The sequence below is a fragment of the Thunnus thynnus genome, chromosome 22, assembly GCF_963924715.1.
Source record: "Thunnus thynnus chromosome 22, fThuThy2.1, whole genome shotgun sequence".
In the NCBI taxonomy this organism is placed as follows: Eukaryota; Metazoa; Chordata; class Actinopteri; order Scombriformes; family Scombridae; genus Thunnus; species Thunnus thynnus.
The window spans coordinates 7,516,073-7,543,946 of record NC_089538.1 but is presented as its reverse complement, the minus strand read 5'-3'; the positions used below and the strand labels follow the sequence as shown (position 1 = coordinate 7,543,946).

General features: G+C 39.6%; 1 protein-coding gene across 8 annotated transcripts in view; it reads right to left on the bottom strand.

The window, feature by feature from the left end:
- Positions 1-104: 104 nt before the first annotated feature.
- The window catches only part of LOC137174059 (dynein axonemal heavy chain 2-like), a 92,093-nt gene continuing 64,323 nt past the window's right edge, over positions 105-27,874 (bottom strand). For 3 of the 8 annotated variants that reach the window (XR_010925266.1, XR_010925265.1, XR_010925270.1), the window contains 6 exons: positions 20,973-21,171; positions 13,238-13,370; positions 11,680-11,850; positions 10,266-10,436; positions 9,544-9,620; positions 105-6,451 (listed from right to left, as the gene is read on the bottom strand). Coding sequence is in view for 1 of the 8 variants with exons in the window: in XM_067579077.1 (XP_067435178.1) it covers positions 11,244-11,251; positions 11,680-11,850; positions 13,238-13,370; positions 20,973-21,074 (414 nt within the window). In the remaining 7 variants the exon portion in view is untranslated. The other 5 variants (XR_010925267.1, XR_010925268.1, XR_010925269.1 and 2 more) reach the window with 5 other exon arrangements.

Sequence of the window (27,874 nt, the reverse complement as noted above, 5' to 3'; positions counted from 1 at the left end):
AACGGCAACAGAGGATGATGCTGTGCTGGGGCTGGTGTGTGGAGTCGCCCCCCCCCCCCCCCCCCCCCCCCCCCAATTCACTTGAATGAGAAAGTGTCCAGACTTTTGACTGGTACTGTATTTGTTTTAGTTTGAAAAACGTTTAGGCTAGAAATTGCCTTACAAATTCCAAATAAGCCATTTTGTTTTATTTAGTTCTTAAAGCCGAATTCATTAGATAAAGAACTCAGACGGTTTGACCACATTTGTAAAAGGACTGCAGGTAATCCGGACCAAAATTGATGAATAATTAATTATTATTATTACCATAGAAGAAGAGTAGCCTGGGTCTTTCTGGCACAATTTCCCCTACTTCCAAGGTGCATGGAGAAGGGGAAAAACAGTCTCAAGAGGTCAAAACTCTAGCAGTACTTGTATTATATAGAACAACTTTATCATCCAAAATGCTTCTTTCCTGAGAAAATTGACATTACCAGCTCTTTGGCTGGGCTTTAACAATTCTATGCCTATAAAAATAAAGATGAAACGTGATGTTGCTTTTCATTGAAATGTCTTGCAACAGGACTGGTTACATCGTTCCTCTTAGTGGAGCTCCTATGTCCAGTGATAGGGAACAGGATCTCTCACCTATTACTATTATTATTATTATCATCATCACTAATAAGCAATTAAGTCAGCATTTGAGCCCCATTCTAACTTGTATGTATTGTTGCAGTATGACATGCCAGGAGGAGGAAGAGGACCACTGACAGACAGAAATCAGATTTAAAAACCTGCTTTCACTATCTTGGATAAAAAGAAAATCATCAGTTCACAATAGTAAATAATAGTGAACTAGTATACAGAAGTACAGTAGTCTATGAAGAACAGCTCATTGGAATCGCAAGATATTTTTCTGCCAACTTGCCTGTTTTGTTCTGGTCAGAATTTTCTTAATTTACAATTTTCCTCAATGTTTTTTTTTAATTTTTTATCTGACTGTCATAAGGTTTCATGACATTTTTCACACTAGACAGGCCACTCAAACACATAACTTTCATAACACATAATGATGAATATCACACGAGAACATTTCATCTACAAATACATGCACGCTGCTACAGAACACATTTAAGTCTTTATACTTTATTAACTACATAAGAGGTGTAATTCTAAACCACTTCAAAATGGACAGATCCAGAAGTTCTGGGCTTGATCTCATGCCCCAGCCTTCCACCTACCACACAGCTGAGCCCACATGGTTTCCTGGTGCATGGTGTCCCAAAGCACGGTGTCATGGTGTCTTGGAGTATGAGGAAATTCTGTGGATGTGTACCAGAAGCTGTTCGAAACTGTGGGCAAACTCCATGCTGCAGTATGTTTGCACTTCACAACAATAATGAATGTGCTTGAAATTTCAAAAAACCAAAACCAATAGAACGCAATACAATATAATACAAAGTGATATCAACCAGGGCATATGATATTATACTTAACAGCTGGCATTTTTTGAAATGAAAAAATACATGCAAATTATTTAACGTATGATGACACATAAATCACATTAATAACAATAAAAATCTTGACTGTTTAATTTAAAATCTTCATCAGCCTTCAGAACTTTACAGACATCTTTTTGCATTCTCTTCAGCCAGCATTCTTCTAATGCAGAGTATTAGTGTATGCATTTGAGTATACACCATGAAAGCTAATTCTGTTAGTGCAAAATGCAAAGTCAGAATAATTAACGCTGAGTCATACATCATCTAAATTGCTTACCAGAAGAGGAGGAAAACTTAACTTCAGTGCTGCTGCTGTAGCATAGAAAAAAAGTAGTAATATTGTGCTCTACCTTTTATAAACTATACTTTATACAAGGTATAAAAATTGTAACTAACTGCTTTATTTATAGTTAATTAATAACTGATTAATGCTTCATAGATCTGTAAATAATTATTCATTAAAGTTTGGTGTTTGGTGAAGGCATATCCTCCTCCAGCATAACTCTTTTTTAGCTCTTCAAGACATCAGTCTCTTCAGTGTGCAGATACACAACCACACAGCAGATGTTAGACAGCTGCAGAGAATCCAGACGAAAATCCATTTATTAATATTATAGGGGAAAAGGCCTGTCTCTCTGGATATGAATGTACAGGATTTTTATGATAAATTATAAAAATATATATATATTGTGAGTTTGCAGGAAGGCTAAATGTGCATGTGCACTGTGACCATTGTCTTTGGGAATAAAATCAAACATCATTCACATGAAAAACAATGGTGACCCTGAATTGAACTTACTTACCTACTGGAAATTTTATGGCACATCATCTACATTTGACAGCATATTTCACACTAATGTAAAGAGATGATGATACACTGTCCCTCTCATTGCCAATGTGCCAATGGCACATCTTCCACATGCTGTCCTAGGTCGCCATCCAGTGGTAGAATGACTACAGTGCTGCAGGGATAGTAAGGAGAAAGTGTGAAGTACAAACAGATACGATGCTCTTTCAAATAAAACATAAAAATCCAAAAACCATTTCATTCAGTCAGTTAAATATTCAGCCTGCATGCTTAAATGAAGTTTAGCTAAACATTTAACGTTTAGCTGATTTATAAAGGATCATAGGGAAACATTTCATTGGTGAAATATGACATGACATTGTGCACTATCTACATACTTCTTCCACAAAGCCATTGCATCACATATATACCTTCCACTACCCATTCCTTTGGGGAAAACAAGACAAAAACAACTGTCAGCAGTATCAAACAGCTGCAGTAAACACACTTATCCTAAACAGGTAAAGCTTTGCAATTTATTCCACTGTATTTAATTACAAAGATAGGCCTACCGTTATTAATCCTCTGTAATATTCCCATACGGTCGCTCAGTGTTTCTGTCCTGCCTCTGATAAACTTCTTTTGTGTCATCCAAAAATCTGCTGGGGAGGTGCTGTGCTGACTCTCGCAGTTAAAACAGTGTAATAGTGGAAAATCTGCAAAGCAGTCCATCTCATTTCCCGGCCACGGATGACCCAACCCCCTAAAAACCCATGAAATCCCATTCAACATCCATATCGGGTGCAAACGTGGACACGGAGGACATGCAGATAGATCACAGCCCAGGGTGGCAAAATGGGAATGTAAATGTAGCTGTCCCCTCTTTTTTTATGATAATTTTATTATTTTTTATAATATCAACATAACCCATATCAACATACATTAAGACTCAACAACATAACAGCAAAAAACAAAACAAAACAAAAAAGAACCCAAGGCCAGAAAAGTCCAGCCAGCCCCACCCCATTGTACCGTACATCCTTGTCTTAGAAGACTTTAGCTTTTAGTCCCATCATTGGTCACAGTTCACTGTCCCTTCTCAAAGGCTTCAATTCCAGAGAACAATGTTCTTTCATTAGTACATTTCAACAGGAAGCTGAACCAGGAAAGGCCTCCACAAGTTTATGAACTCCTGGACATTTCCTTTGAGTTCGTTTTTTCATGCGGAAACACATTAAAAACTTCACATCGTGACAGTAGGAGGAGTGTCCTTAATCCATTTCAACAGAACACATTTTCTTGCCAAAAGTAGCAGTTTATCAAGTATCGTATAATGGAAAAGTTTGTGTATTGATAAAATGGCAAATTTGCAAATATGCAAATATATGTTGCTTAGGTAAATTGAACTTTTGCTGTAATTGAGAAAATGTCATGAGATTTCCTTCTTGAAACAGATCCCCTACAATCTAAATACCTTTAGTTTTCCAGTATTCAAAGATAAGAGACCTAAATCCAGGAATAAAGTCCCAATTATCACATAGGAGATAACATAGATGTAAATTATTCTCTGTCTATGAATTGAGTAATATCCTGCCAAGTTTTACAAGAGTGATAAATTATTGAATAAACCTTAAGTTCTTTAGGGATATGCTGTGCATTACTCATAAGAACACTCCAAGGTGAGATGGGTATGCAGGCCCAAGAATCTATACAGAAGTCTGAGCTAAGGTATGAACGCAACCAGTCCCATATTGTTAGGGCATGACATGCCCAATCATAAAAGTGCTTTCTCCTCTTATTAATGCATCCAATGCAAAAGAAAATAATGATAATGAAAAAATGATAACTCCCATTATAAAACAGCAGATCCAGTTGCCTTTGACTTAATTTGATGTCGACTTCAATTATACACAAAAAGTGATATCCACTTCACAGAGACGAATGGTCCACCATGTTATACACCTAAAGTCTATAAAAAATGTCTCTCATGAATGGCTCTTTCCCTTCCTCCCTCCCTCTTTTTATTTTTTATTTTCAGTGAAAGACTCTTGTAAACTAACTGTCCTGCCTCCATAGTCACTGGCAAACATTGTACAAATTCCACTAACTATTGAGAGAACTGTAGAGGAACAACTGGACCTCAGAGCCGCTTGAGGAATCAGGAAAAAATTGCTTTGGAGAAGTCTAGTAATGTCTTATTAAATCCCTGTTATTTCCCAATAAACTGAAAACTAGTGTAAGAGCATGTTGGCCAACATAAGAACATGCTCTTACTCTAAGTTAAAAAAACAACCCATTAATGCTTCCCAACAAAAGGGTGCATAAGGGTGTTGTCAAGGGGTCTGCCAGCAAACTGCAGTTAAAGCATTTAGTAGGAGACAGTATAATAGGAAAATGATTCACCATGTTTACCCACTAAAGTGACAGAGATCATTTTACTAACAGGACTGCAGAGAATCTAGTTTGAAGGGGTCTGTTGTATGAAAGTCTGTAACACCTACACATTGACATTTATTCAATGTTCACACATTCCTTTAAAAACTAGGAATTTTAGATTAGGCCTGTTTACAGTTTATAAGTGGATAAGCAGATGGGAGGATCTGGCTCCCGCTGACCTCTGCAAATATTTCCATGGACTGATAACGTGGACACATAATGAGACATCCACAGTTTGAACACCACACCATGTCTAACAAAATGATACAAAATGCAAATTTGTATCATTTTAGCTTTTTTCTGAAGTCACAAAACATACAGTAAGAAATAAGAAATCTAGACTGTTTCTATATACCAGCTGCATTCTACTCCTTTTTCAACTGAAGCTTTTATCCATAAAACACCTACTGAAGTCTGATATTTTTGTTGAAAGCAGGCCTGAGAATAAGCCTATTTGAATTTGAATTCAGCATGTTGCTTTGAGTGCCCCCCTTCATCTCCCATCCAACCAGAGACCACCAGTGTACATGCACACACACAGAAAGAGAGAGAGAGAGAGACCTGGGTCTGATAAAGAGGCTCTTAAACCCTGAGGAAGTCTGTGTTTGGTCTTTCAGGGGGACAATCCTTAAAGTCTGAATACAACCTTGAACTCAGACCCTCCCCACCCCCCACCCCAACACACACACACACACACCCTCTGGTTCCCCTCTCTCATTACTGGACCATTCTTCCTCCCGGCTCACTTTCTCCAGGGTCCTTCTCTTGTTTTTCTCTCCCTCCCTTTTCAGGAGTTTGGGCTGAGTCCTTTCCACTGGGGAAGTCCGGGCCTTCTCTCCCACAACTCTGAGCGACTCCAAACGTCTTGTCTGCAAAGCTTCATTAGAATTCATTTGTTTGAATAGGTTCATTTCTCCTTCAGTCGCTCCCTCCCTCTGTCCTCTTTTTCAGCTTGAGGGAAATGTGAATTAGCATAAAAATATCCCTTACCTCACCTTGATTAACCGCATTGTTTGGATGTGTGCCTGCATGCGTGTGTTTCTGTGTATATGTGGGTGTATCGAACTGAAAATAAATGTAGTTCTTAGTCAGTGAAAATATTTCTCTGTGGTTCCGGTATTTGAAATTACCACTAAGAGACATGTTAATGATGATATCATGTGACAGTGGTGAGTTTTGGTGCTTGTACATGCCCAATGTGCAAACTGAAAATTATACTTTGAAAAGGGGAATAAGAGGTGTGCAGGTAAGCCAACACATGACTAGATGGATGCACAGCCCTGGTTGACAGCCTGAACAGCCATGAATATATTAATAAGGGAATCATGGCTTAGCATAATCTTAAACTAACATACATGTACTAACCCAAGCACACAGAAATATACATGAACAACAACACATGTATGCTCACAGAGATGCACACACATGTTTGGATTAGAGGAATGAAAGCAGGCATGCTTACAATACTGACATGATCTCTTACTATGCATGCACATATGCCATACAGCCACTGAACACACACACAGCAGTTCCTTTTGAAGAAATCAGATACAAAATGGCCGAAGACAGAGAAGCAGGCAGGCCAAAATTAAAGCCATGAGTCTGTGAGATCAGAACTAATGCCAGGCTGTCATGCCAAGGAGGGGTGGAGAGGAGAGGGATGGAGGGATAAATAAGGAGGACAGCGAGTCTATGAAGGGCTGCTGTTGCTGCCTGGACCAGATGAGGCTGAAGATATACAGCGGCACTTAGTAAAATGAGAAAAGATGAGGAGATGGAAAAGAGAAACAGTTGTTTAGTTTACAAGTGGCCAGTAGAATAGAGAAGCTCAGCTGGAAGCAGAAGACCTAATAGCTGTCCAATACTCCTATAAAAGGAAATAGATACACACATGTGCGCGCACACGCACGCGCACACAATACATCCAGCAGTAATAAGCCTCTGGCTAGAGCACAATGAGCTCAGAGTCTTTTTAGGAAAGTGGAGCAGGCCTTGGAAGGTTTACTTTGCTTATTACACAACAATTAGTCCACAGACGCTGGCTTTGTTCAGCCACTGAGGACCAAGGTATGCTCCACCTGATGAAGAGCCACTCACTCACACATACACGCACACACACATCTGCATACATACTTTAATACACAGTCCATAATAAGGACAGAATCAGACACTTGAATATAAACAAAGACTGCCCTGAATGACCCCTGCTCAGTGGACACACACACACACACACACACACACACACACACACACACACACCTGCATACAAGCTTTAAGACACAGTCCATAATAAGGACAGAATCATCTTCAATATAAACACGGACTGCCCTGAATGACCCCTGTTCAGTGGACACACACACGTACACACACACACACACACACACACACACACACACACACTTGTAGCCAGAATCTTTTCGAGCCCCTTGACCCAGGCTGACAGCACCCTGTGTTCTCTCTCCACTGTAAAGAGAGGTCCAGTGATAATGAAGCCAGAATGGAGCGTTCGGACAGAATTACAGCTGGAATGCTGCCAGAGCCCCATCACCCTCTGTGTGTGTGTGTGTGTGTGTGTGTGTATGTGTGTGTGTGTGTGTGTGTGTGTGTGTGTGTGTGTGTGTGTGTATCTGTGTGTATGTGTGTGTCTGTGGTTGGGCGGAGGAGAACAATAAGTGTGTGTCTGTGGTTAGACAGAGGAGAACAATAAGTGTGTGTCTGTGGTTAGACAGAGGAGAACAATAAGTGTGTGTCTGTGCAGCCAGGCAGAGTGATGGATAAATACGCCTTTACTAACAGACCAGTGAGTCAGTACAGAGACAGGCCTACAGCTGTTTGACTGGCTGAAGGGAGCAGAATAGATTTGGGCAGATCAGAGCAGAATCACAAAGATCAATACACAAGACTCCAGGATAGGTAAGAATAACATACTGTATAACTAAGTGTCAAATGGAGGTGCAGTACAGAAATCTGTTGCACTTAAATGAAGTGTAAAGTGATCAGAAGAAAAAAAAACAACAAACAGAGAGAGGTTTAGTCCATGAACCTGTAACTTTTCATCTTTTGCCACCTCTTTAAAAGCATTGTTTCTTTATACTTTTAATCCTGACTCAGCAGAGGCTTTTTGTCTTGTTTTATTCAAGACCACTCAGTCTCCAAAGAGCAGCAGTCTTAATATAATTGATCCAAGCAGCACTTCTTCATGCTAGTCTGCCCACTTTATGAGGTGAGAAAAAAGGAAGACGCACGGAAATGAGTGCATCAGCATTAGAATTAAACCTTGTGATTCAGGAAAAAAAAAAAAAAAAAAAAAACGATTTCAGAATTAAAAGTGGCATTGAAAGAAGTATAGTAGCATTGAAGGAATTTGGTTTGGAAGATGATATTGGGAGGAATGTGTACTTGGCTGTGTGTGTGTGAGTCTCCTTCAAGCCAGATATTCTGTTATCTATACCACCTTTTTGCTGCTACCCTGTCTAGTCTGGATCTACTCCAGAACTGCACAGTGATTCAATAATGTTTTTGGAATAACAAGGTGAGGAGTTAAAGCAGAAACAAGGGCATCTGGTCTGTGCCACTCTGGTAAGTGCTGACTGTTAGTAGGTGTTTGTTCCTCGCTCAATCCAATAGTATTTTCCTGGATTGCTAACTGACTGACTCAGCACAGCTTCAACCACACTGTAAACTATAATGCTCAAATGAAAGTAATGCTGATATATTACTGTAAATGTATGTTTAGTATACAGTCAGCTGTGTATGGCATGTGATGCTCTGCCTAGTACAATATATGCCTGTATGTAGTTAGATTATTCTTCTAATAATAATCCACCACCATGCAGTTCCTACCCTTTATACTTGAGATCATGTCACGGTATTGGTTTTCTGTATTAAGGTTTTAAATCTAAACCTTGAGAATGATATACAGGAGAGCTTAAAATTTAGTATGTGAGAAAAAAGTTGTGTTTCATAGGCAGTTAGAGAAGTGACTGGGATCTCTGCACACTCTCCTGGCCTCTTGAGCAAGTTAAAAAAAAATCCATTGCTGGTGACTGTGGTTGTCTACATCATGTCTGGGCCAACAGAGAAAGTTGGCATTTTCACATGCATTTATTATATTATTGATTTTCTTCTGGTAAAATACAAAACACAATAGAAACATAAAAAATAATCATAAGTTAGTAAAATCAACTAGTTGCCACATTTCCGTCCAAAAATTTGGTGTAAAATAAGCATGAAAGTATTTTTAGTGTTTTAGGAACTGAATTATTCAAACAGCTTCACACTTTATTCATGTTCATTGCAGCTGGATCAAGTGACAACAGTCTTTTTATAAATAAGAAAAAGCATTTTATCTGCTCTACCGCCAGCATGCCCCTGCCTTAAATCTTTTGAGTGGTTGGTTAGCAAATGAAGCAAGTGGACATGGGTGCCTGTGTGCATTCATGTAAGTGATTACATGAAAAAAAAAGCAAGGACTAAGTGTTCCTGTCAGTGTTCATCAGTGTGCCACTGTGTCTATATTTCCCAGGCTGTAAAAATCTGATAGTCCACTTGGTGGTGCTGGCACTCTGTGAACATGAAGACCTTCAGCAGGGAGTTGATGTGGCCTCTGCTAGCTGAGTGCAGCTGCAGTGCACCTCCGCAGAAAAAAAGAGCTTTTTACTCTGGTGGATTGTATCCATTTGGAGAACAAAATAATTTCACATATTTCAACTATGGCAGTGCACATTGTAATAATTTGTTTATCGAGTACATCTTTGCGTCCATATTTGTTGGCTGATAGACTTGAAGAAGTACTGGCTGCAGGATCACATTAATGCTATGTGTGTTGCAGTGTCTTACCTGAATAAGGGCTGTTTGATGGTAGCATCACAGAAGTCGTACTCATCAAGGTACAGACTCAGCAGACTCTTACTCACCTACAGCAGGGGGCCATCAAGAAGATGGTCTTAACAGAGTGGCTTTGAAATGCAAGACAGCACACCAAGGGCAAGTGAAATGGTTCTACTGCAGAAAGTAGACAGAAATATTAAAGATGGAATGAAGAGGAAGACATTTTAACAAAGACCATAAGTAGGATTCAATCTCATGCATTTGAACTGGACTGTCACTATCGATTAGTCTAATTGGTTTTCACTCTGACAGAGTATAAAATGGCCTTTCTGCTTGAGTAAAATCTATATTTGTGATTTAGAGCAGATAAATGACAAGGAAAACATCAACCATTCGCTCAGTTATCTCCTTCATAACCACAACCGCATAATGAGCTGCATCGTTCAGTAGCTGTCACCATCATCATCTTCACTGAACTGATGGCAGTCTATCCGATGGCAGATATGCCAATAGTTGTCACTGTTCCTTTTAGTGTCAGATAAGGCCCTGACCTCAAAGTCAGAATTGGTGAAGCCGTAGACAATGTTCCAGTCCAGCTCTAGAAACTTTTTTCCTTTCAAGCCGGACACAGAATAAAAATAACATAAGATGGTGATGTGTGTCCAAATTTTTGACTGCATGTTAGAATAGTTTTAATTTTGGGGCTCAACACAATAAAAACACTTGCTTACTGTCTGTATAACTGTTTGCTGGACTGCAGGATGGTGATATTTGGGGAGGCTACGAGTGCAAGTTTGAAGTTTGAGTCTGACATTTGCTTGGTGCTTCTGCACCTGTAGCTGTTCCACCAGCTTATCCAACTCAGGCATCCAGGAGACAGAGAGGTGAGCGTTGGTGAGGACCTGAGTAGAGAAAAAAGGCTTGAGCTGATACAACTTGTTTATACTGATTTATTCATGTTTAGTTGTAATACTATCAATACTTAGCACCATGCACTAAAAACACCAAAAACAATGTGGCCTTGCAATGACATCTACAACATTCCTTCTTTTAATAAATGTTGTGTTGAAATCACAATAAAAATATGAATCCCATTCAAGTCTCCATGAGAATTACATTTTTTCCCATCTAATAATCAATACTTCTTTTATATGCTGACACAAATTGATACTGTGAGTTGTTCTGCACCATTCTGTATGCGAGACTCTTAAGAGGTCTTAGCATGGACAGCTCCTGGTGCTGAAATGACGTTTAATGACAGATGAAAAATGAGTAACTCCTTTTTAATGACACAGTATCATATCTGTTTAACTCAAACAGACACTGAACCTCTCAGTATTAGTTAACCAAAACAGATTTATGTCTCACAAGCACAAATGACAATTGGATGCTGAAAGGACACAGTGACTGAACCTAATTGCCAATCCTTGCCCCACAGACAAAAAAGAACAAGTGAGAAAGAGCACGGAATATATACATGTAGTATTGTGTTTAGTATGTAGCATTTAATCAGCAAATCCCAACGACACTTGCATGCCCAAGCATGTTTCCTTAAATCATTACAAAACAGTTTATTTAGATTCATTGTTCTGTTAGCAAATGTAGTTAGGTAACAATAAGAAGAGATGTGACTCTAATATGGTAGTAGCTATGAAGAGAAGGAACTCTACTGCTTGCCAGCTGGTTTTGTGCCACTTGTACCCACGCTGTTATGCATCTAAGGCAAAGAGGGAGGAGGACATGGAAGGGTGAATATGAATCAAAGGAAAAACAATAAAAATCGACTTCCCCAAACAAACAAATTGCTTGATGTATAACAGTGACATTTCCCTAGTTACAGAGAGGCGTGTCTGAAAAGCAACAAACCATAAAAACTGACAGTCAGGCCTCCACTGGTATAATAAATAGCTGCAAATCACGCTGATGAGCATGAGAGAGCAGGGAAACAGTGGGTCGATACAGGCAGTGAAAGATTCATCTGAATAAACCAAATCAATCAAATATTCATCAAGTATTTTGTGCACTTTGTCAAGCACAAATGACACTTGAGCCCATAAGAAATACTTGTGGGAAAAAACACTGTTAAGCAACAGAACAAATCTGTGACAGAAGAACAAGCAGGAAGACAGAGCAAAAACGGTGTACCATTTCTGACGCCCTCTTTGATCGTGCTCTTGGCAATGGGGGCCTGTCCCTGGTCCAGAGCGAGAGCGTGGAAGTGTTTGCTCATGCCAGAGGCCTCAGGGCTCCTGTGGGGTCCACCCCAGGAGAAAGAACAAAGATCAGAGGAGTACTGCTGGTGGATTCTTCCACAACCTGTGGAGAGGACAGAGACAGTGGAGTCAACAAAGAAGGAGAAATAATGTGAGAATGGATGAGCTAACATGGTGTAACTCACTCAAATGGGCTTCATTACAGTGTTACCGTTGTTAAATGCGCTACAATCCAATAGAATTAGACAACTGATGCGTGAAACATTTGTTTAATTTGAAGTTGATACAGTTCTCGACATAAACTCAACAATTGAGTATTACAGCACCATTGTGACATTGCTTCAGTATCTGGTGGCCATTTTAGTCAGCAGAGTCAATCAAATAGGGGCTTATGGTGGCGTACCGGATGTGTGGGTGGGAGGGTTCAGACAGACAGCCAAAAACGGAGGCAGAGAGAGAGAGCACTACAAGAAGCAACAGGGATTGATGGGATAACAGCTGACGCTCACAGCTTTCATGTCAAGAGCAGACAGCTCTACAAAGCGAGAGCCAAGCGAGGTTGTTAACAATGGAAGGAGGTGACGCGGGAGAAGACGCGGTCCTGACGTAGAGAGCACATGGAGCTCATTACAGTTATTCTTCCAGTCAGTCTAGAAAGAGGACCAACAGAGGGGAAGGGAAGAGGAAGGTTTCCAGCCAGGGGTGAAGGAGGGCAGCTGGGAAAAGAGAGGGTGAAATGGATAAGGTGATGTAAGGCAAGACAGCAAGAGTGAGAAATTAGGTGAAAAGGGCAGAGAATACATAATATACATTAAGAGTGAGTGGAGAAAGAGAAACAGGTAATAAAGTACTGCTTAATGTAGGTTTTCATTAAGAATATGAAACAGTGAAACTTTGTCAAACTTGTTGAGTTAATACGACTCATGAATCATGGCCCTACATCATTAACTGAGCTAGATAAACACTAGACTCTAAGATGAGGGGAAAAATCTTGGCAGCAGCAAAATCCTCCTGTGATCACATTAATATTGAGCTCAACTTTGTCAAATCTAATTCCCATTGATGGAATAAAGCAAAAGGAGTGAGTGACAGATATCCACAATCCCACACACTCTATTGCTTTCTCTTCTTTTCACTGAAGCACCCATGAATAGATCCACAGTTGTCAAAAAAAGCGGGGGAGAAGACACATATTCATCCTCACTGGGATATGATATATACACACGCAGCAGGGGGCTGTTTCTTAATCAATTGCACAATTGTTCTCAATTTTCACAGTGTCATACTTAAGCAAAACCTTGAATTTTGTCAGTGTATAGCAACAAAAGAATGATGAAGGCACAAAAACACATAAGCTGCCTTTCTCAAACAGTCAAATACACCCATGCTAACACCTGTGTTCACTTCAACTTTATTGTTCCCAGTGGAAAGACTTTTTTCAGAAACAAAGTGCCAAAGAAAAAGAAAACCCTCTCTCAACACAGACAGACCTGGTAGCGTGGCGTTCTCTTGCTCAGATCTGGTAAACCAGTTGTCGCTATCCAGCTCTGTGATTTTGTCCCAGCTGGATTCTGCAGGGCAACTGGTACAGGGGTTGTCCATCTGATCATCTTCATCAAGTACCTAGAAACACATTCATGGATCAGTAGTCATCAGTGTATCAATGAAAGGTCAAACAACCAACACAATCACACAGAATCAGTCCTGTCTCAGGGAAAACTCAGTGGCAAAGAAAATATAGTTATATAAGACTTATTTCCAAATGGCAAAGACGTACTTTGGGGAAAAAACAGAATACAGGCTGTCTTTGAGTGGAAGCAAAACTCCTGTCTATTCCTACCTTTGAATTCTCAATGGGATGCCTTTTGGGGCATTAAGTAGTTCCAAGCCTTTGAAAATAAAAGGTTTGTCCTGTTGAATTATATCAAATCAAATTAGATGAAAACAATACGTTTGCAAGTGTGTTTTGTGTTTTCTCACAAGTCCTCCTCAGAGGAAGAAACTGTACTCATCCATGTTGAGTTTGCCAGCTACCTCCAGGATTTTGGCACACATCTGGAAGCTGAAGAGCAGCTTATGGACCTCAAACAGACCACGGCACGTGTACTGTACACGCACAAGATAATACACACAGAGAGTTAGCTACAGTAACTCAAAGCAACCACTGTATGTCTCTTAGACAATCATGCACCGTTTCTAAAGGCATCCCAGTCAACCATCACTCCAATATGGCAGAGACTGACTGTTCTGTAAAGGCGTATTATACTGTGTGTTTCCAAGATCAAAGGACATAAGTTATGCTCCGCAGTTCTAAGGTACTATCTGAAACTTCCTAATTTCATGTGACTTCAACTCTATTTCTCCCTACAGACTTAAGTCATAATTCATCTCTAACCTCTTCATCAAAAGTAATAATATTTTGCTACTGCACCAAAGGTTCCTTGACACTACTGTTTGTTTGTATGTAGTAGATTTTGAGCCATCTTTAATAATATATTTTTAAAGTTTTGAAGTTGGGCTGCTTCTATTACTGTTTAACTGGTTGTTTTCAAAGAATCTCATAATCTCATTCCAACCTAAATCAATCAATCCGAACCCAAAACATCCGACACACACTAATCTACACCAAACCAAACCTTGGTAAATGCAATCCAGGATTTATGTCATAGGACTGTATTATTGAGTTGTATTTGTCTCCACACATACAGTATGTGGCATGAACAGTATAGAGTAGTAGTTATTGGTACTGCCCAGCATCTAAACATGGTGTTCTTTGTGGATGCAAGTTCAGACTGGCAATGTCAAAGCTCTTGCTGTAATTTTAAGAACAAGCTGACTTAGAACAAAGTCTGAGCTATTCTAAAAGTTTGATCCCAGCAGAGAGCTTAGGAGAGGTTGAGTGAGGGGAAAAGAAAGAAAGAAAGGTAGAGAGGCAGAGGAAAGGAACAAAGGGGAAGCAGCTAATAGTTTGGAGGATCTAGGAATAAAAAATTTATAAGGTAAAATAAGGTTCCTTTAGTCCATCCATCAGCATTGCTGCAGTGGAAATTAGTCTCTGCTCTAGTCTACTCTCCACCTCCACGGTGCACTTCTACAATACCCAGCTGTGTTAAATAGTCATTCTCTTCTGAGTCTTTCTTCTTTACTTTCAGGTTGTAGACTTTACATGTCTTTATCATTATTGTCAATATTTCCGGCTGGTTTTATGCAGTTGCTGAAGCCTGTATAACAATACACAAGTGGATGAAACTGTACATTTACAAGAGGAATTACTGTCTATAAAAGAGTATAATGTATCAATCTGTATATGAGCAGAGTTCATTTGTCTCGAGATGAACATTTGTGTCTTACAAATTTATTATTAAATGTTTAGAGATCCTCCCTTAGCTCTTCCCTTCCTCTTTGTATCTGTCCTTGGTTTTTTAAACTATTTTTTTTACTGATCTCAGCACTCCTTTTCATCTTCAATCAATCTGGGTTTCCCCACCTTTTCTTTTCTTGCATCCCTCCTCCTTCCACCCTGCTATGGCTCCTTGCCATCCCTCGCCCTCTGTCCTCCTTCACGTATTATTTGTCTTCTCTCTCCCTACTCCCCTTACCTTAGTTTTCTTTTTTTCCCCCTATTCCCTACATTCTCACCCCTCTGTCGGCCCACTCCCTCCTTTGTTGATCGCCCCTTCATTTTTCCCTGTCCTCCTACGGTCTTTTGCTAATATCGTCATCTCCCTATACTCCCACACTCTCCAGCATCAATCCCATGCGATTCAGAACCACAGACAAAAAAGATAAATAGATAATTACAAACATTAAGAACAATCATAGCCCATATCACATGAAATCATCAGCATCACTATCAATTATCCATCCTCAGAATTAAAAAAAAAACTTCAGAGCTGCCACATCTTTTAAGTACAACATGTGCAGCTTTCTGGTAAGATTTGCAAATGCATCAATTATGCTGCTCTCTGCCTAATCAAACCTGCACATACATCATAACACAGAATGTTCTTTCATTCCTGCCTGGCATGTGGGTACACTTATGACATCATCATGAAATCTTGATATAGACAATATCATCTTCATGGCATCATTGTGAGTAATATCATTTATGATATTGTCGAGATATATCTCTATAACAGCTAATACAGCTAAAGAACAAGATTAAGTACTAAACCCACCAAATGTTGGATGACATAAAAATACAAACAGTGGGAACAAAAACAATAATTAGATATGTGATAAAACAAATCTTATCTCAGCGTTCCACTTACTAGTTTTTCTCCAGAACTTTAAATCACATCTCATGATCATCATCGGAGGATGGAGTGCTCTGTTTGACTTATTTTTCTTTTTTGGTTTGAAAGGAAAAAGTTACTCAAAAGAGTTGATGTGAGGGATAATCCACAATGAGACGAGTGTCTATTGAGAAATTAAGCACAATGTAGGCTAATCACCCTTTTGTTTTGATGGAGAGGGGGATTTGCCTCTTTGGAGTGCGTTCATTTTTCATAATTGCATGGGTTGGATTGGACTTAGCTGTATTTGTATGGGAGTTGTAATAATACCTCTAGTACTACTACGCCAACAATAAAAAAAATGGGTGGATGAATGGACAAAGAAGCAGAGAGGGTTATTGATTATTGGGAAGTCAGAAGGAACATGCCATTAGATGAACACGTTACTTTGAATCACTGCAGTTGCAATCTATAACTGCCACAACTCAATTGTCCCTAAATGTCGTGCTGTGGCTACTTTGTGAACAGGCAGCTGAATGAAGTGGGGGCAATGAAGCGGAGCAAAGACCTAAAGAGAGAGACAGAGAGAAAGAGAGAAAGAGAGAGAGAATGAAAGGTCAGCGAGACCAAAGAGGAAGAAAGTGTCTGAATGGCACACACTGGGATGAAATTGGACAGAGAAAAAGAAAGGAGAGAGAGGAGAGGTCCTGTGGAGACGAAGGACATTTTCAAAAGAGTGAGGAGCATGAGATCAACGGTGACCTAAAGATCATGATGGAAAAATTGGGAGGTGACTTATTCACTCATTCTCCTTTAGCTGACCCGCCCGTCCAACTCTCTTGTTTTGATAGTACATAAATCTTTGCAGACATCTCTCTCACATGACACATTCAGGACTTAAAGCAATACAGAGTACTTCAGAGTCACTTTTTGACAAAATATAACACAGACTGCAGCTACCAAGGTCATTCTTTCTTTCCAAATTTCACAAGAAAAACAAACATTTAAAAGCAAACAACATATCCATACCTTAGAATTTTGTGTTGTCTGTGTATTAAAAGACTTGTCAATCGATTTAGGAGCAACTGACTGTTTCAAACGTATGCTTTGAATATATTTGGGGTGACCGAGTTGTTTACATTTGGATCACAGACGCGCACTGTTTACTTGCTCCACACTCAGTAATCAAACATAAAGGATCTGTCATGCACAAGGCCATTACATTCAGCAATCCATCTCAAGCAAACTAATCACAAAGACAGTATTGAACACTGTTATTGTTTTACTGCTTTAGTTTCTGCTGAAAAAACTGTTTTCTGAAACTGAAATCTTTAATTACCCATTTATGAATCCATTATTTAACAATAGGCCAATTTGGTGCAATATGATATTTTTTTGAGCTCTTAATTTAAATCATTACTGAAATAAACTGCTCCACATATGTAGCTACAAACTTAAGGACAGACAAATACCACACAGACCATGTACACACATGAAAGAAAGGGAGAACAGAAGTTCAGTCACAGTAAAACAGGAAGGATACATTAGCTCCTGTAAACTGTCTTTGTAGCTTTCCCTGGCTTGCTGATGGCCTGCTGATGGCTTACCTGATATCCAGTCAAACTAAATGCCTTCAAATATCAAGAGCCTTTTTCAGATATGACCATAATGCATTTCACCTCAATGCCTCTGTTGATAACAGCTCAAAACAACCTGGTTTCCATTACAAAGGCCTGTACAAGAGCTAACGTTTTCATGTTAGGCTAAATGTTTGCAATACACTGATTACCTTTCTCAACCTGTTAATGTTTGAGGCTAAACTGCTTTAAAGAGAGAATGTATGGTGAAAGGTTGGTCAGTGGCCGCCACATCAAGGCAGTAGAGTGAAGCCGCAGCAGTTTCCTGCTCAAAACATTCTGTAAAATATCTCAGCTGCTCCGAGTTTAATGTTTGCTGCTCCCCACATGCTCATACCGAGAGAAAACCCACTGTAGGCTGCTGCAGTGCAATTGCAAAAACAAAGGAGGAAGTGCTAATTGAATGTGACAGTGATCTAACACAAAGCAGGTGCTCCTGATGCATGGGTAGGCTGTCCTTAAGATTTCTAATGAGGTAGCCATAATAATAAAAACTTTTCAATTTTTGTACCTTATGAAGAAATGTGCCTTGATTTTGGAGGAATCCATTCCATCTCCTTGAGTTGTATATTTGAGTTTTATATGCTTTTATTTCATTATGAATAGAAACAGGGCAATATTCTCCGATATTTCCTTTGACAGTAACAATGAAAATGAAAAAAACAAAACAGTAAAAGTGAACTCTGGTGATCCTGAGATCTCTAACTCCTGCACCTGTGTGGAGGGCACAGATCATTTTTTTTAGCCATGCTGACTAATCATCTTCAACACTGGGTACAATGTGTTGTCCATGTCAAAGTTTACCAACCTGTTCGACTCTCCCTTTGAATAATGTCAAGGGCACGCAGACCGCTGAACTGTGGAAATATTTTTTTCCCTCTTTTATAACTATCACTTTGATTAATTTCCTAGTCTGAGTGATTCTCATAAGGACAGAAATGTTTCCTGTTTTGTGACCTTCCTTGTGATCTCCCTCAAATCCCTCAACTGTTTTGTGTTTAACAGTATGTGCTTGTATCTTTTATCCAACAGCTCTACGGTTACAGCATTGTGATCATCATGATGAATATTTTGGCTCAGTGAGTCAGGGGGGAGACATTTCACCTACACTCTGGCGCACATTATTCATTATTCATATTCATTATATTTTACAGCTCTTGAGAAGTTGTTTCCACAAATCACATCTGCTCTTTGGTAAGCAGCATTTAATTAAGAAAAGGAACTTGAAGTGATATTATCGTGAAAGTGTGATTTTGAGTCTCTTTTTAGCCTATTTTCACCTGTTGTAATCCTCTTTGCAAGGTCAAAAATAAATAAATAATGCAAAAATAAACAGTGTGTGTGGTCCCAATCTAGAGGCAAAGAGGAAGGAAAGGGGCTTTTTTAACGATTCAAACCCATTAGATGTCAAACACAAACAAGTCAGATAAGTCATGTCAAGTATGTCAGATGTATGGGAGATGTGCACAAGACAAGTTATGATTGCTGTAAGGTTAACTAGAGGGCACAAACTGAATAATGCATTGTCACCTGGGTGCTTTTTTAGTCTTCAATTCTTTTTGGTCTTTCATAGAACTGACAGATCATTTGTAGCCATGCTTGCAGCGTGGCTCCAGGGATGGCAAAAGTCCACCACTTTCCAGAATGAAATGTCTCAACAACTATTGAATGAGGATGACAAGCAGCAGAAGATAAGCTTTCAGGTGGATAGTACCTTGCTGTGTTAGCTGAAACATGAAAACTTCTTGCTATCACCCTGAAATACTAGTAGCATGGCTGTAGATTCTTAGTCTTACTAGTTTTAAAGAAAATTGGCACTGTTATAAAATTAAATAAATGCAGGTACAGTATAGACATTCTCTCAAACCTTTTCGTGTATCAACAAGCTACTTTTTATCCCTGTTGCTCGGGTGATGATAAGTTTTCTAAATGCATATCCTATACGTTCTAATTTTAGCTAATTGTTCAGCTGACATTTTATTGTTTCTACTCCTACAAAGGTGATGCCTCAATTCAATAATTTGGCCATGGTATGCAAATGAAAAGAGTAGAAATGCTCCTTTACTGTAGGTATCAATATAAGGAAAATAGTGGTTCCAGCTTTCCTTTTTATACATGGTGTGACTGTACACAATCTGTACTTGTCAGGTTTTACTCCACTCATTTTTAGAGCATTTTTTAGGTCTCCCATTTTCTCTGTGTTCCTTGCCACACTCCCAATCTCCTCTCTGTAAAGCCCAAATGGCTCTGTCTCCCTGCATCTCTCCTTTCAATTTCCTTCCCTTATTCATCCCTTCATCCTGCCCTGCTGCTGTCTCTCCCAGCTGGCTCTTGGCCTCCGCCCAGGTGGGCTCTTTGCCCTGAAGGATCATGATGGCCTGCATCACTGTCTCCGCCAGTGCTGGGGGGACAGCCACAGGACTTGATCTCTGTCATATCCTTTTTTATTCAAAGACTCCACAGCAAATGAGAAAGGATAGAAAATAGGTGGACAAACGAAGGCAGCGTATACTTCTTGCTGAGCCACATTTTAATTTATGATTTTTTTTTTTTCCTGGTAAAATGAAAGCCAGACACTCAGAGATTAATTAGTACTGCTGGCCACTCTTTAAATTTTTTCTTTTTTGACCTCTGAAAAGGACATCCACTTGACTGCAGCAATAATTGCAGGGAAGTCTTTTTGCCATTCATGATTATATCTGTAGGACTTATTTTTCTATGTGCTGAAAGGATTCTGCTAGAGGAAAAGTTAAGGGTTCACCAATTATAACATTTCATCCTGTGGGGAACATGAATGAATGTACAAAACCATCCTGTAGTTATTGAGGCATTTCACTCAAAACTGCAAATGTCAACTGCAAACAGCACTAGCAGAAAAGTCAGAGAAAGTTACCAAAATAATTAGCATATAACATCTGGGAATCATAAATGTCTACACAATTATTGTACCAATCCAACTAGAGGATGTTGAATTAAATTAAATAAAACATCATTGGATCACCAAAATCAGTAGGGTTCATCCTCTGGGGACCATGGATATCTGCACAAAATTTCATGGCAAGCCATCCAAGAGTTAGAGATATTTCAGTCTGGACCTTCGAGGTAGATTAACAGACCAACACTGCCATCCCATGAGCCACGTTGCTTGTGTGACTAAAAACCATCCATGTTCTCACCAGTGATCACTTCTTCATGAGCAGCACATGCAACAATGTGTTTCTGTGTAGTCCTGTCATGTTGTGTAAACAACATTGTGTCCTTTGTACAGCCACAAAAGTCATGGGATGACCCGAGTGTCCAAAGTTTTCATGTTACAGCTAACATGGCAATGTACTATCTACCTGAAAGCTTACCTTCGGCTGCTTGTCAGCCTCTATCTTCTGCTGAACATTGACGGACACTGCTTCTGAAACTCGGGCCACCTGCTTCTTAGCCTCCTCCAGCGCTACAGACATGGCCTCTACCTTCTCCTGTGCGTCACTGATCTTAAAAAGGCCGCTATGCAGCTTGTACACCTGCTCCTCCAACTTACTGTGTTTCCCTGCCACCAGCCTGGATGGACAAATACACACACACACACACACACATACAAAATCAGCTGAGTGGCAGAGCAATTGTAACAGAGACAGGTATTTAGTGAATTGAATAGAGTCAGACAGAGCCATTTATCCTCAGAGGAAGATTAGTAGAAGTCAGACAGGTGGCAACAGTAAAGTGACTGTAGAGAGAGAACTCAAAGGGCCAGAAGAAATAGACTTTAAGAAGAGATTTTCTGTGATTTTTCTACCTTCTTTCTCCTTCAGAGTTTGACAGAAGGTCAACCCATTATAAATGATGAATAACATCTACACTAGAATGGACCAAGTAAGCCATGTGCCCCTATATATATATCTGACATCAAAAGAACATTACAGAACATAAGACTGTTGAGGACAGAGGACTGAAAAGACCAAGGGCTCCGTTTCCCAAAAGCTTGAAAAGCTAAGATGATCATAAAACACTTTTTATCCATCTTCTCATATTTGTAGGGTGTTTCTGAAAAACGGTGTAGGATGTAGGATGCTTGAACCCGGTCATACAAGGCTAGGAGCATACTGAAGGACAGCTTGACTGGAGGAGCACAAAAAGAGGCAGAGCTGTGGCAAAGTACTCTGATCAGAATCATTGATGCAATTGACACAGGCTTAGCCCCGCAGGTCAATATCAAACTTTAAAATAATTTTGACTTGACAAAGACCCTATTGGATAGAATACACGTCCAGCTGGTGATCATCAAACTCACTTCAGCCTGGTGTTTGATGGGCAGCGCTGCTTGTGCAGTACTTTTTTTCTTACACAACCCCACCTGATTGTGAATGATTAGGCCGTTTGTCTCTGCTCTTCCCAATTCATAAAAACTCTGGAAATATAAATTGAGTCTGGCTGGGGATCTTTGCTGCATGTCGTATGCTGCGTTTCTCCCTATGTTTCCTGTCTCCATCTTCACTGTAAAAATTATCCAACATAAGCAAAAATACAAAGAAAAAAAAAAAAAACTAAATCAAAATGTCATGCTGGTCAGATTAATAACTGTCAAGCATTTGTACGATGTGATCAATCAATCACTGTCATCTTCTGAGCTGAATCAGACATCATGATGTGTCTTGTCTATTGATCAGTTTAGTTACTACATGCAGTGGCAACCTTAAGCATCTGGGGGCTTGTTTCAAGAGCTAATGTGGAGCCTCCTTGAAACAAAAAACATAAAAGAGAAAACAGAAAAAAAACATTCATAATGTTATATCCTTTATGGAAACTACTAGTCTGCATTAAATAGCACTATGTGTTATGTATCAGCTGACATAAAAAGAGCTTAAGCAATTCCCTTAAATTAAATTAACAACAAAAGCATATTTTGCTTGGGAATAACAAGTGCCTGAAACTGCTGGTAATTTACAATGAATTGCGTTTTGCAAATGGGGACCTGAAAACCAGAGCAGGAACTCTCCCATCCCCTCCTCTCCTCCTCCTGTGCACTGTCTGCGCCTCGGTATGACAGACACACCCGCACACACACACAGACATGCATCCTGTATGTCTGTATGATGCAGGGAGCAGCAGTGGGATATAATAACAGAGGCCGCAGCAGAGAGGATGAAACAGACTAACAATAGTAACAACTGTATGGCTACGTTTTACTTGACAACAGCAAAATGCAGATTATCAGATTCAACATCCGTATGTTATAGGAGAATACTGTACCATCCAAGAGGTACCCCACCTCTATACCTCCCAGCATGCTTTTCTGTTATTTTTCTTGTTATTCATGCACTGTTGGCCTTGTTGGAAAATTTAACCCTAAATAATTGCTTACAGAGATTCTTCTAATTATGTACACTTGCTTTAGTTTGAGAATTTACTAGTTTGTATTAGTCGACACCATTAGTAGTGTTCATGGTGAAAGAAATGACCTGCCTACCATTTTGCTGTGTGAGTGAGTGAATGTTGAGTGGTTAACTGGTTCTAAGTGGAATTCAAGTTGGCTGTTAGCTTTGAAGTGGTGTCCAGTATGTCATCTCTGAATGAAGTAACCACAGCTTGCCATAATATATACTGTAAATATATATTTAAAAAATGGTTAATTATTCAATTCCTGCATGCAAGTCGAAGGCCCTTTGGGAGGGAGGGGCCCGTTTCAATTGAACAGGTGAGGCATAGCTAAGTTGATGTGATGTGATATGGGGCCTCTACTCTTTTTCCCTAAAGGTTAAGGTTAAAAAGCAGAATTATCTCTTCTGACATCAGCAAAGGCTGTCTTTATTTCAGGAGAGTTCAGTTAGCCTAGTTACTTCAAAATCAATTTATTATCCTTTCCAGCATTAGGAGGGGCTCTTTAATGCTGTTTTGAAAGACTGGTGTAAAAATATAAGCTAATGTTATTAGAAATGCTTTCAGTGATAAACCCTGTATAGGGAAACATGTCTTAGGAAACCTACTTGGTGATTAAAGTATATCAGATTGTGAATTGTGCAAAAAAATGAAAAGCTCCAAAACTGCACACAACCCATCCTTGTTAAATGAATTTGTTTGCATAGATTTACTGTTTGCCAAGAGCACATTAAATTATGATAAACTATAAACTGTAAAAGAAGAAGGCCATTGCTCTCTGACATTACTAGACATCTAAAGATAAATCAAGCATTGTAGAAAAGGGTCTACAAAACCTAATTTGAAATGAGGTCTGGTTGAGAGGCTTAGAAATGCAATTAAAAGTCACGCCATGTTTAGTGGGCACAAAATGAAAGCCTCCTGACGTGGAAAACTAAAAAAAGCTCTCTGTTCTTGTCCAGTCATCTTCAGGTTATTGCCTTCTTTTCAGACAGCCATCCTTTCTCTCATTCCGAGGCGGCTGCACTTACAGGTTGGCTACCTTCATGGCTCTGATGGGCCAGATGCATTTCGACGGGCACTTAAAGGCCTCATCAAGTCAGAGAAAGGATGAAGAGACATACTGAGGTGGGAAATACCAGAAACACCAGCCATTAAAGCATTAGGAACCCAGCAGGGCATTTTTGGTCCACTCACAAAGCCAGTTAATAGTGATACAGTTGACAAGCACTGGGTACTGGAGGATGCAGTTCCTGTTGGCAAACACACATCCATTAATTTTATGCAAATGTGATTTCTTGAAGACACAACATTATTGTCCTGTTATGTAGTAAAGGTAGGGGTGAGGAGAGTGTCTTACTCAAGGATGCTTTCAGAAGTACATGTAGAATCCAATCTTGGCCCTGCTGATGGTTAGATGTCACAGATGAATAAGAACACTGGCTAGTCTTAAGCAGCATGCACCACCCAGTTCAAAAATACTACCTAAAAATAAGGTATGCTAAGTAGCAGAGATTGCCCAAGGCCTAAAGTATGACTCAGTGAGTTTAGCTGGTTAATTGGTGTAGTAGGGCTCCCTGAGCTCTGGCAATGTGATATGGATCCTGCTAGCAGCTAGTGGTCAGAGGGCCAGGACGCCTCGTCGCCCAGAGAATAGTGATTAGCTCTGGGTAATGGTGCCTGCCAGCCCAATTAGTGGCATTATGTGTGACCACTACCCAGTGCCACTAATTACAACCAGGCCGTGAGTGTGTGAGAGAGAATCAGAAAGAGACAGAGGGAAAGAGGTGTTTTGTGAGAAAGAACATGTGTGACACCAGAAAGAGAGAAAATGAAAAATGTGTGTGCATGCGCGCACGTACTACATGTATGTGCGTGTATGCAGACAGCTGACCCTCTCTGCCACAGCATCTACCCTGCCATTTCCAATTACAGCGAGCCTCAGGTCTTAGCTACAGCATCACCCGGCTTACTAGACCTCATTTGCTCAACACCAAGCGTCAATCAGCCATTAGTGCGTTGATTCACGTGGCACGACTCACTGTCCTCACTGTCCTCACTGTAATTTTGAGGAGCTGCTGAGAGTTAATTATCTAAGAAATGTACTTACTGTACGATCACAAGTGTATTTCAATTGAATTGAATTTTTACATAATTAAGGGCATGGTATTACAGTGGACTCGATAAACAAAAAATGTACAACAGAGCAAATATTAAGGAAAATAAATAAAGAAATGCTACAAATACCAAAACATGTACAAAATGAGAAATGGTTGTTGAGATGCAGCAGAGCATTTACAGTATTCGCTTACAAACTACCAAATTCCACAACAAATACATGCTTTACATGGCAGCTCATTCTCCTCAGGTTAATCTGAATAGAAAATGGTACAGACTATAATTTAGAAAATTGGCCGTGAATAACACGCATAATCGATAATAGTGACCAATCCCTGCTGACAAAACAACTTTGGTGTGTCTTATTCAAATCAAAATACATTTAACTTAAAAAATACCAGTACTAGTGAGTCTAATACACACAAACACACATTGATACAAAACAGCAACACTTCCATTTCATTTTCCTCTCTTGATGTCAACATTTGAAATTCCCTCTGCAAAAAAATTGATTAATTAGATTAGATAGATTATACAAATAGATACATTTTTGAGCAGGCACTAATTTTAATATACAACTGATAAAACTGATCATTTGATTTTGATAAAGAGTCCCAGCATCTTTTCTTCCAGTGTCTACTGTAGATCACAACATTGCTCACCACAGCATGCTACAATATGTGATGTGAAGTGTCAGACATAATTCCCCTGCTGAAACATGTTTGACAGTGTTTCATTGTGTGATAGGTTTTTCTTTTTTTACTCAGCAGCAGATCATTATGAACAGTACTCTAGTGAAGTGGAGTTGTTTACTTGTGGAGAAAGTAGAAGTTCTTAGCAAATTATAAAGTGGCCTACAGTGAATCAGAAATATACAATACCTGCATGTAATCCTTTGTCATTAAGGCAACAATTCACATATAGCTGCTAGAGAGAAGCTGAAGAATGCCATTAAGTGCTGGAGCTCTTCAGCCTAGAAGCACTGCAATGTGATTCATACTGTGCTCCTTTTTATGAGCCTGTGTGTCGACGGTCTGTAAGTTGTTATATGTGCACAGTGAGTACCTAGCCAAACACATTAGCAGATGAAATTTTCTGCTCTAATTATGGTTGTACAAGCAGGGCTATTCATCTGTGTTAATGTACTCATTGAGGACTACAGGTCAGAACAGTGTGAAACAAGAGCGAACAGGATTCTCAAAGAGAGGGGAAGATAAGAGGGGAGAGGAGAGAAAAAGGGAGGCAGTAACATATTGTGTACCAGCTGATATTGGACACAGTGTGCTGCAGGAAATGGTGTTAGAATCTACCTGAAGGGCTCTCCTACTGGGCTCATACAGAGAACTATTACAGAGAACAGTTACATATCATACAAACAAGAATTAATACATTCTCCTCGAAGAAGCATCAATAGTGTGTCACAGTCTTCAGTCAGCTGTATGCCGTCGACACTTGTGGCACCGATGGTGGAAAAATCCAGCATCTGCAGTGTATAAAACTAAGCAGTAACATTTTGACTCATGATAACATTAAGATGAATCACAACTGTCTCTGTTTGTTCATTTTTAGCACTTTTCACTGATGACTGCTTTTAATTTAAGGCCTTAATTTAAGTCAGTGTTAGTCAGAAGTCCTGGGTTAAAAGGATGTTTTTTTTTTGGTGCACAATAATGTAGCTGTGTTTTGCATGATTTAATTTGAAGTCTAATTTTGACCTGTTGTCTGACTCCATAGCGTATTACTAAATGAAATCTTGCTCACTCATTATTCAGAATTGCTTTCCAAAATTATTGAGCCTAAGCCTATTTTATAGCAAAGTCCATTTCTGCAGAGTAGCAGAACCTATTGAATCAGTGTAATCAGTGTTTTGTCCTCTTAACTTCACATGTTTTTATTGTAAATGTGGTTGGCTTGTTTATATAGATGATCCTACAGTATGTGACAGTTAAAAACATGTTTAAGCCTGTAAGATGACAGAGGGTCTGCTATGACAGTAGAGGTGCCCACACATGATCAGTGGTAAAACCGCTTGAAATCACCACCAAGCAGTGCGCTCAAAGTTCAAATTATTTCAACTTTGACCTTGGTTGCTGCTGATCTTTCAAAGTGCAACCAATGAGATAACAGCTGTATGTGACGTAGCCAGAAGTGACACATAAAAGCAGGAGAGGTAGAGAGTGATGGACGAAAAACTTATACTCTGTGTTTCAGAGTTTCCCAAACTAGACTAGATTAAGAACATGCTACAATCTTGCCGGGAAGAGTGATGTGATTGCCAGGGCCTTCTTTTGGAATAAACTCAAATGCATCGTACACAGAACGGTCTGCGACTGCAACTGATGGCATCTGGAGAAATTACAATGTTCTTTAAATACCCCGGGAGCGTCCTTGTTGCCTAGAAACATGGTGAATAGCTAATTGTGCACTTTTTGATGACGTATACCTGCCTTGCCTCTGCAACAAGTGTCTGCACTATGCTCTGCGCACTACCTCGCAGTGAGGTCATCTGAAGTTTAAGCTTAAGATCAGTCTGGCACGACGTACAGACTGTCTGAAAGGAAGTGTCTCAACTGATAGCACTCCAGTTCTTGTGTATTTGTATTTTTTTACTGTGTGGTCTTCATCATTCTGTTCATGCAGATACACAACTATACATAATTAATATATTTGCTGCCAAATGCAATTTGGCTTAATAACAATAAGTGTCTAGAATTTTCATGGTTAGTCAAGTGGCAAGGACTTGCAGAGGCAAACTCTTAAAGACTCAATC